General features: G+C 31.3%; 1 protein-coding gene and 1 long non-coding RNA gene across 5 annotated transcripts in view; both read right to left on the reverse strand.

The window, feature by feature from the left end:
* Positions 1–2,797, reverse strand: part of LOC106344984 (putative F-box only protein 10) — a 37,440-nt gene extending 34,643 nt beyond the window's left edge. The window contains 4 exon segments of the mRNA XM_013784265.1: positions 1,885–2,124; positions 2,263–2,289; positions 2,390–2,455; positions 2,603–2,797. Of these exon segments, the coding sequence (XP_013639719.1) occupies positions 1,885–2,124; positions 2,263–2,289; positions 2,390–2,455; positions 2,603–2,797 (528 nt within the window).
* Positions 2,798–9,724: 6,927 nt separating this feature from the next.
* LOC106343956 lies at positions 9,725–11,395 on the reverse strand. 4 transcript variants are annotated; one of them, XR_001270065.1, is made up of 3 exons: positions 10,890–11,395; positions 10,675–10,824; positions 9,725–10,401 (listed from the first exon to the last, which is right to left on the reverse strand). It is a non-coding gene; the product is annotated as an uncharacterized LOC106343956 (long non-coding RNA). The 4 variants fall into 4 exon arrangements; XR_001270068.1 differs by having other exon boundaries at positions 9,761–10,073; XR_001270067.1 differs by having other exon boundaries at positions 9,761–10,059; positions 10,890–11,394.

Consider the following 11,395-nt stretch of genomic DNA (forward strand, 5'->3'; position numbering starts at 1 on the left):
GACGGTTCCATACATGTATTACTCGAAAATGAGAAGAGCATAAAATTGAAATGGCAGATCCAAAATTAAGGTTGTCCAAAGGAAACCTTAGACATGACCATGAATAAAGATCAGGTACCTGAAAATAATAAGATCTAAATGGATTATGTCATGTCTGGATTATAAATGGAACCGGTAAAATAATATCGACGTCGATGATGATATAATATTTGAATACAAAAGCGCTTGACAAAAGCGAGGATCATGAAACCAACGTCTATCATAGAGTGCATTCAGATAAATTACTCAGAGAAATTGATTAAGCAAATTGATAATGCTATAAGACGTGGTATATGAAATCTCTTAAGAGAAGAGATGTAGTCAAACCAGTTGGACATAAGTAAGTCTTTGGCGAGAAAACATAATAAGAATGGTGAAATTGCATAAGGTTCTCACAAAGACCTGGAATCAATTATAAAGGAGACATACTCCTATGTGGTGGATGCAACGACATTCTGATTCCTTATAAGTCTGGCAAATAAAATACATATCTATACGGTCCACTGGATAACGAAATTTATGTGAAAGTTCCAGAGGGTATCGAACAACCAAACACATCAAGTTCTCGAGAACAATATTGAATATCTTTATGTGAACGACTTGAATATCCTAGGAACCCCTAGAGAAATTTTCTAAAGATAGAATACATCAAGAAAGAATATCAACATGAAAGGTTTTGGGAAAACAAGATTATATATTGGATTATACATTGAGCACCTTGAAAAGAAAATCCTTATGCATCAAATGACATACATAGATAAACATGCTCAAGAAGTTTGATATGGATTAAGCTTACGAATTGACAAGTCTCATAATTATAAGGTTCCTCAGTTTAGAAAAGATAATTTTGGCCTTAATGAAGAAAATGAGGAGATCTTTGGTCCCGAAATACCATGTCTAAGTACCATAAATTTTTGACGGATTTGGCGAGCCATACAAGGCTAGATAAATAATTTACTGTAATCTATTAGCTAGACATAGCTCATGATCGACCCAAAGGCACTAGAACAGGATTATACATATTTTTGTTACCTACAAGGAACTAAAGACTTGAGTCCATTTGATACTAACATATCCGAAGAAGAGTAAATTATTTTGGTGATAAAGGTTGTTTTTCCGTCCAAGTTCACTCAAACGAGGATTTGGTGGATCTAATTACTAAGGCGTTACTGACATCCAGAGATGTACTCAACAGAGGGAGTAATACGTGTTGTACTCTTTTTCCTTCACCATGGTTTTATCCCATTGGGTTTTCCTGGTAAGGTTTTAATGAGTCAACATCCAAAGCATATTACAAACCACTTCGGAGATGGTCTTCCAAGGCGGAGTGTTATAAACCAAGGTCTGGTGGAAGCCCATATTCGATAGCACATATTCTTATGTCTTTGTATTTCCTAGCCCATATTGTATTAGGGTTTCATGCTTATGTCTAATAAATATATAGATTTTCCCCTTAATTTCATAACATTTGGAAGTTTCTCCTTTTTTTTTCCTGAATGATATTTTTTTGGAAGTTTTTCACTTTATAAAGCACAATTAATGAAACCAAAACTATGCAACGCAATGATGAAAGCAAACAAATAGTAAGATATATAGATTAATTCAGTATATTATTAAAACTGCATTGTCTAACAAAACAAAAGAGGACCTGCAAACCATAAAACACACTTCGGTGATCATGTGATATGACTTGTTTCATTCTCTTCTTCTTTCTCTACCTTATTGATGGATTTGAACCAAACTTGGAACATAATTGAGAATATATGGCGAGCTTGGCGTATATTTAGAATCTACTTCACAGCAGATTAATTTGTAACAATCATCATCCTCTCCAATAGTATATACCGTGAGCTCCCTGGACTTACTATAAAACAAGGCCATTTTCTTTTCCTCGTCGAGCAAAAAACTTATGGGAAGACAAAACCAGTCACTGAGGTCCAGTGTAAAGGATTTGCTCCACTTCAACGCTGTATCAGTATCAATTTTATTTGTCACCCATATGTCCATACTTTCTGTAAGATTGCTTAGAAGTAAGACTGCAAGTTTTTCTTCTCCAACAACTGATATAACATTCCTGCCGCAATACTGAGATAATTGGGGAAGAGTCAGGCGTTTAACTCTCTCTCTTTTGTAAAATCAAAACAGAATAATTAAGAAGTCATCTTTTATATATGAATTGGTCCAGTAAGTATTTCCCTTGATAGACACGCAACCATTTGGTACTTGGTCAAGAGTAACGTCATCAAGAACCTTCCACGAACCAGAGCCAAACTCATAGATTTTAACAACTGTTCGATAACACATAATGATTTTGTAGCTACGGCCAGATTTGGTGTTTGCGTTATCTCACATAACCATGTTCACATTGGATCCACCTGGTTTCCCCTAAACACGGATTCCAAACCACGAGTCTATCGTAAGTATCGGTGCATAACAACAAACCGTCGCAGTAAAAACAATCAGATATATAGACTTCTTCTGACTCATTAGAATGGAAATCCTTTAGACTAACTTCATCTTTAAACTCTACTGAGGGAGGAAAAACGTTGAGATTGACGTTCATTGGACAAAACATAAACTCATTCAGCATGATAACATGAGACTCCCTTGGAGCTTTATGAAAGTGTTTCTCTGCGAATCTGTGGTCTTTGAATAAACTGTTCCATCATTTACAACTTGATCGTAGTCGTTTTAGAGAAGTGGCTGGAACCCTAGAGAGTATTTCCTCCACCAAATCTGGAGGAAAATCTGACATCATTGGCACCCAATTTTGTTCTGACATCATTGGCACAAAATTGGCACTGATGATTTCTTATCTAAAACGAACAAAATTGGCACCCAATCTCACTTCCTTCTCAAAATAGGCGCCGACACACAGATATGAGAACCACCCGACCCTCCTTTCTTCTACCGGACCAAAACCCAAGAAATCAAAACAGACCGTATATGTTGAAGCATATGTCTCAAAAATACATACACGACGGGCCCTTGTGGTATGATTTGTATATGTTGCAAGAGGTCAACACATACTGGTGGTGGTTGAGACATAAAAGAGCGGAGTTCTAGAGAAAGAGACGAGTTTTTTTTTTCAGACAGCCAACATCTTTGATCTTGCTTGTATGAGTTCTGTGATCCTTATTATATAGAGTATGAGAGTCGTTAAAGCAAAAAAAAAACATCATAAGTTAGTGGTGTGTAATCTCTTTCTCAAGTTTCTAACAAATTTGTTTTGTTTCTTGTATAAGCAATCATTCATCAATTTGTATACATAACTTTTGTTTTTTTTTTTCTGTCATTTCAGAATTTAAGCAATGTTAGTAGAAATCATCAGTGCCAATTTTGAGGGAAATGAGGGAAAAAACCTTTAGCTCAATTTGCTGTGTTTTGTTCAACTTCGTGAACCTGCAAATTAAAAAAGTTCTCGTATATGTTCTTTATAAACTATTATTGTCCAAATGATTTTGAGTTTTCTCCCATTTATCATTAGAAGTGTCACATTATTTAATGAGTAAACTAGAGCACCCGCTCGGCGCTCCCGAACGGGTGTTTGCTTTTATTTTTTGTAAGTAAACTAGGTAATAACCCGCGCTTTGTGCGGAATGTAATTATTCGTTTCGTTATTTTTTAATAAGTAGACATTAATCTGTTTAATCTGGATATCAGTTCGGTTTTAGGTTATTTTTTGGTTTTTAATCTCCTAAAATATAACTATCATTTTAAATCAATATTTATTTGGTTTGTTCGGTTAAAATGTTTGATATTTTTTTTTTCTTCTGATAATCAAAAATTACTATTATTTGTTTGTTTTCATGTTATGAATCTTAGATAGTTGTGATGTCGAACCAATCGTTTCATATTATAGTTTCTAAACGGATAATAGTTAAAAAATAAAAGAAAATTATTAAGACAAATCATTTTGCTAAAATTTGGTCGATAGTGAAAGAATCATTAATAAAAAGAATATTTTAACTTCAAAAAAAATTAGATATTTCAGTTTTGGTAATAGTTAGCTATAAGGTGTTCACGTCAATGTGCATATGTATGTGTATGTAAAAGTATATAAAGATGGTTGATAAATATATAAAGATAATATTAATTAATATTAAATGACATTTTTTTCAAAATAATACATGAAAAATAAAATTCTTAAAATGAAATTATTTAAAAATAAAAATATTGTAAAATTATATAAACTATAATATATAACTTATATATAATTCTTTAAATATATGTGTATATATATATATGCATATAACGGATCAAATTGGATATTCGTTCCTATAAATATTGATATTTGTGATTTGCCTTTTTTTACGGATATTGCATTTTAGTATTTGATTTGCTTCGTAGAGTAACGGATATCTAGATTTTTCGGTTCAAATCAAAACGGATAACGAATCGAATCAAAATTTATGAATAATTTGTTCAGCTCTATTCATAAACAGTAAAAATAACGTAAAGAAGAACCATGCATGTGAGTTTTATATTAAAAAAAACATAAAGTACATAGTGTGAACATATTTATATAGAGTTTGGCTGAGAATCACTCTACATGTAACATGTGTCCAGTTTAGTATGAACGCATTTTTTTTAATATATAAGGGATATTATTTTCATATTTTGGTGATATATTTTTAACATTTACCATATAATTAATTATATATTGTTATATTTGAAACATATAGTGTGAATGCGATAACTTAAATTATTATTTTTAATTGTCATTTGTATCGCATCTTTCTTATAATATACCTACTTTATTAGTTTTGAGCTGGAGTTTTGGATTAGAGAATATATTACATTTTGAATATTAAATGTATCAATAATTTATATATTAATAAATCTGGTACTTTCATGTATAATTAAATTTTAAATTATTAGCAATACATAGGTATGTGGAATAATTATTTTAAAGGAAATGGGAATTAATGATAAGATTGACACGTTTCCAATTTATGTGATAGTATATATGAAGGAATATTCGATGCATTAGATAAGTGTGATAGTCCAAAAATCGATATTATTATGTCAATTGATTTATTAGTCCAAAATTGATTTTTATTATGGAAGATCGATATTGTATTAGAAAATGTGATAGTCCAAAAATTAAACCAAGGTTTGGTTTGGTAAGGGAATGTCTTTTTTTTTTTGTCAATTTTATTACTGGGCCACAACGGGCCGCCCCAGTTGGCCCATCAGCCTCACCGCCTCCTGCGCGGGTCGAACCCGAGATGCCTGGGAGATTGACGTGGTACGCAGACCACCTGTCCTAGAAGCTCCCGGCAAGGGAATGTCAAATTGTCATATTATTATGTTAATTGATTTATGATGGTTTAGTAATGTAGCTAAATGACATAAAAACTAGTGGCATAAAATGTAATATTAAAGGTGAAATAAGAGTTAATTTTCAAATGTACTTCAATATTAATAGATTAGATTGATAACAAAACATGTTTCTGTCTTGGGAAAATAGCATAAAGAAGATTAAAAAAAAAAGAGAATTAACAGAACTTACGTATAGGGCGATGTTATATATATGACTAGTCTTTTTCTTGAGTTTCCTCTGCTTAAGCTTCACTTTAACAACAACACCAGTATCAATAATAGCTTGAAGCACAACCTGAAGCTTACCCTCCACTTTATCTCCTTTCCTAGGCGTGTACATAACGTCGTGTATGTCATCTTCCAAACTCCTCTGAGCAAGGACTGTCCCAACCGCAGCACAATCCAATGCGTGCCTAGTCGATCCAAGATCGAACATCATGTCTTTGGAGATGGAATGAGCCACATAACAACTTTACTAGTCACCCTGAATCACACAAGCTCGAACAGAGGCCTTTGAGATATATATGTCTAAGCAAAACGGGTAGTTGTAAGGAGCTGTAAACTTATAGTCTTAAATATATAATCTCATATTATAATATGATTTGAAAACTTAATATATATTATAGTTATAATATATTTTGCATCTTAAACTAAGATTTTATCTTTTGTTCACATATATACAATTTTAAAACTAAACACTGATATCTGTAATAAAATTGAAAATCACCTAAACCAAAAACTTAACCCACTTAACAAAACAATTAATATAAATCAGTTTATAAATTTTCAAATACATAAATTATTTAAAAGTTCCAAAAGACAAATTTAAAAGTAATCATGTGCTTTTAAAGTGCGGATCAAAATCTAATGAATCAATAAAATTTATGAAGTTAAACACACAAAATCAATCAGAAGATAACCTTTTAATACAAAATCAATTAATTTTCTAAACTGTGATTTTCAATTAACAATGTAAAAATAAAATTTTCTAAAATCTCAGATTTTAATATTATGCTTTTCCAAAATCAACCTTACTCATAAACATTTGAATATATAGTTAATGTTAAGAATATTCGTCATTAACGATATAAAAATAAGATTTCTGCGTATATAAAAGTGAAACAAACACCCGTCAAGGTCTAGTGTATTTTATATAATAAACACAAGAAACGATTTACACTCCTTCTTTTGTTATATTTTCTTTTTCCTCTGTGGATTATGCTTATTATAGTTATATCAGTTTTTTTCTTCTTTCCAATTTACTTTTTTTCAAAGGAAATTGAAGCATGTGTATACATCAGAGATTAAGAAATGTTGGAAATATTTGCATAGGGTCCAATTTTTTTTTCACAATTTTTGAATAAATTTAGAACATTTTTTATAAATTAGGGATCTTTTTTGCAAAACTGTTTTATTTGCTCATATGTAACTGGAACTTTCATATAATCCACAAAAGTAATGAAACGGATCTAGTTAGAAGTCATCAATGCCGACTTTTAATGGAAACCAACGGATAAAACTAAATGGAGTTAGTTCTATTTGGTTTGTATATTGTTCAGTTTAGTTTGGATTGTGAATCTGCAAAAACAAAAGTTTTTTTTACTAACGATGAGTTAGACTAATGGCTAAAATTTAAATTGATTACAGTATGGGCCATATTCTGAATTTGCCTTACACTCAGAGGCTCATTCCACGATAGAGACACTTTCCCTTGACCAAATTTAAATTTCGGACAATAATGTCCTTAATGAGAGCGAGAATGTGTTGTATTTCAATAAGAGGAACCGGTTCGGTTTCAAAAGAAAGTGTGTTTCCAACAAATATTTTTTTTCCTTTTTTATTATTATTATTTGGTCTACCTCTTAATATTTTGTTTTGTATATTTTAAATTAAAGATATATATATATAACCAATTTGTTTATGTAATAAATTATGTTTTTTATTCTCTATAATTTGACATCTACTTTGATATGTTTTTGTAATATTTTAAAATCTTTGGTTGTAATGTGTGATGTGGACGCTAACATTGAAGGAATGCTAATTCAGGTTTGTGGATATAGAAACTAAACTGATATCCAGATAGGGACTACATAACCGTTATGTTAATATATTACATAGGGATATTGTCCTGCTGATTGAGTGGGTGAGCACTGCTATCATACACAGTAGAGAATGATTGAGCAGATGAAGGTGAAGTGTGATTGTCCACAGGAGGATGTGTTGACAACGCCTGTGTGGACATGGTCTGTGTAAACAGCGATCTAATTTCAGGTTCCGGATAAACAAAGCATTTATGATGAAACCATAAACAACACAATCATCTACGATACTTCCATCCATAATAGTTGTCCACAAAGATGTCATCCACGATGCTTCCCTACCCAACGAATCCATCCACATTGAACTTGTTTCATCTTATTTTCTTGTCGATGAGTTCATATATAACATTTTAACCTTTTTTCTTCATTTTATATATTTTTGGCTTTTTCCTCCACCTAAAATTTTGGTGGATGAAATTTGTTTTGTGTATAAGAAATTTGATCCAAAAAAAGGGTTTTGTATATAAAGTTCCAAGGACAAGATTTTGTGGACGAGGTTATGTGGACGAGGTTCCATGGACGAGGTACATTTAATTGTGGATGCAATTATGTTTTCTATATATTGTTTTTTTTGTCAACGTTTTCTCTCTAATTATATTATGAATTATTATATACAAACCTAAACTAATATTTTAAAATATTTTAAAATAACTGCAACTAGGTGACTCACCCGCGATCATGTGCATGCATAAATACTTATCAAAAAAACTAAATATAATAGTTTGATTAATACTGTTATTTGATTTAGTTTTATGTATTTATGTATTTTTAGGTTATTTTAACTACAACTTGTTTATGAGTTGCGGTGCTTTAGTTATTTGATTTTATAAAATATTCAACTTATCCATGTATTTTTTTTCTAAAATTATAATTTGGTTTAAACTTGACATCATTAGTTAATTTTGGTTATTCAAGAGTTATGATTGTAATTACATTTGTGATTATTTTTATTAGTTACTAGGGTCGGCCGGCCCTACGGGCGGGAAGTTAAAAAAAAAACTATTTTATATGAATGTACATTATGAAGCATTTTTTAAAAAAAAAAATTGTAGATTGGAAACGATATTATAAATAAAAATAAATAAATAGAATTCAGAGATCATGTTGTTATTTTTAATAAATATTTTTGGACTGAATTAAAATGACAGTAAATTTCATTATTCTATGAAGAACAATCTAATATAATAAGATTACTAATGTCCGCATATAATTATGCAATGATCATGCCAGAGAAATATGATTTTTTCTAAGCCAAAACAACCTTTTGTTAGTGTGAGTAGTTTGGTCTGTGTATATTTTAATTAAAATGTGATAGTTTTCTCCTAACAAAAGAGTTGTGGACAATTTGCTGGATGTTCTGCTATTTAAGCAGATGCTTGGATAAGGTTCTTTAAGCGAAAGAATCTAAATGTCTTCCCTTAAAGAGGTAAAAAATTTGGTAGAGCAAGTTGCACAATTGAAAAGAAGCTAATGAGTTTGAAGATAATGTGAACGACCAAGAACATGAAAATGTGTTAATAAATAACTCACATATGTACGATATGAGAAGGTATAAACTTCGAGAACAATATCGCTGTAGTGTAAAATAAATTTACTATTTGTTTTTAAATAAATTTATTTTAAATATTTTGAAATATTTCATTTTTAAACTAAAAGTTTAAAAATTTAAAAATTTCTTTAAATGCATAAATTAAAATAGGCTCAACATTGGTAATTTGTAGAATTTTCAACGATATATGTAGATGATGTCATACCAAAAAAAGAAATATAATGATCACTTGATTAGAATGGAAAAAATGGTTAATATATTCGAGTAAAATAATAAAAAGGTGAGATGTGAACAAAATGTTTACAGTAGAGAGAATTTTATTTTATTTATATAGATATCCTAGCATGTAAAATAATTCAGTTTCACAAAATAGTTATAATGTACTATAATATATTCAAATGTGTATTGTGCAAAAAATGTGTCTGGATTTAAACATTTGTCAAAAGATACCAAATAAAATTATTTACATGTGTTGATGTAAGATTCTTAATTGTTATTTATTGCATATAAAATAAAACTATATGTCAAAGAAATTAGAATACCTATATCCTTGATTGAATAACCCCTTATATTCTGTCCTTCATAGATTTGAATTATGTTGATTATCTTTTTTTATTAAAAGAAACGAATTAACTTCGCAAATATATTTTTACTTGTCATTTCAAAATTGGACGCATGCGAAGGCTCTTTAAAAAAAAAAAAATTGAACGTATGCGTCATATTATTGCTAAATTGAGTGCTAAAAAAGTTTCTAAGGAAGATTAGCACATGACCCTTTTATTGTATTATTAAAAGATTGACGCATAAAAGTAAAAACACAATTTTTACGGTTGCAGCAAGTCATATATGAAACTCTTGCTTACAAATTCACCTAGGAAAAGAAAATGATAAAACACACTAAAAACAAATTAGAAACTCTTCGTTTGGAGTTGCTTTAGTGAAAAATCTCCAACTGGAACAGCTTCTTCATGTCCGTTGTAAGCGTTCCTATTTTCTCCATCCCATGGTTTGTTCAGTACCTTTGCTAATTGCTACCATACCATCAACCTAACAGGAACAAACTGATATGTGATTGCTACCTGCCGGCCATAGTAAATTAGTAATTCAAAGCTATGCTCTGGCCAAGAACACTGCTAATAATTCTGATGACATCAATATTCTAGAACTGCAACATGATGTCATCCAACCTCCTTTCTAAAAGAAAACATGGGAAGCATATACATACAAAACTACTTCAATGATGTAATGGCTGAAATCTTTAGCGGACTTTTTGATATTATTGAGATAATTTTAGTGAAGATAACCTTTGCCGGTGGAGGCAGGTGGAGGCAACCAATCCTCATCCCCCACCATTTCAAGAACTTTCAAATCTTCATCTTTCTTAACAACCTATATATAAGCAACTCTTTCGTACTTTAAAAATATAAAATAAAAGTGTCATTTTTCACTCAGATATAAGAAGATTCAAGTGCCAAGGTTCAGAGACCTGACTATGAAGTGTGAAGAACATAATTGAAGTGTTTCTTCAATTACAATGGACCAAAACCAAGAATGAACATCAACAAAACTAATAACAGCCCAGAAATCAAATCAAAGAATAATGTCAACTCTTCCAAAACCCTAAGCTAAGTGAACAAGCAAATCATAGAGGTCAATTCTTACTGTTTGGGAAGTTTTGAATTCTTCTTAACCAGAACCTCCGAGACATTCACCCATTACATCTTTTTAATCAGCAGTGAACTTTAACAGTGGAGTTACAACACCTGGCTTTCAAATTGGGGAGCAGGAGTGAAGAGTTTGTCATCCTAATCTCTGAAAGTTTAAGAATGACATTGATTGGGAGGAATGAATTATGAATTTCACAGAAATAAACTCACATATTTATAGTTGTAGATTTGCACAATGGAAGCGAGAAGGGCAAACATCATGAGAGGAGTGGGGAATCTGTATTAATGAGATCGTTAATGACGATGACTGAATGCAGTAGAGTTTTGTAACGGTCCAGGCGATTCGACATAGACAGCGGCTACCACCATAGATTGGTAGGAAATACTCATCCCCGTAACCCAGCCGGAGCTTCTTTGTCGGTTTTAAACGACAATTGTTTAAGAACAGTGGCAACCCTAGAAATCGATTCTCCATGAAAGCGTAGAAAATGAATACATGAGTTGTGGACTCACGTGATCAATCTTTGTGAGGTAAAAAAAGAGAGAAAGGATTAATGGGATTAAACACGAACAAACCATTACTCACACAGTCTCAGAGAGATTCAGAAGAAGCTTAGGCGTTGTCGAGTCGCCGTAAAACGAAGATGACGAAGTCCATTTCCTCGCGAAATTAGAATTAGGGTTTCTGTTTATAGGCCGTCGGGCCAACTTAACCA

This window comes from Brassica oleracea, chromosome C5 (assembly GCF_000695525.1).
Source record: "Brassica oleracea var. oleracea cultivar TO1000 chromosome C5, BOL, whole genome shotgun sequence".
Taxonomy (NCBI): domain Eukaryota; kingdom Viridiplantae; phylum Streptophyta; class Magnoliopsida; order Brassicales; family Brassicaceae; genus Brassica; species Brassica oleracea.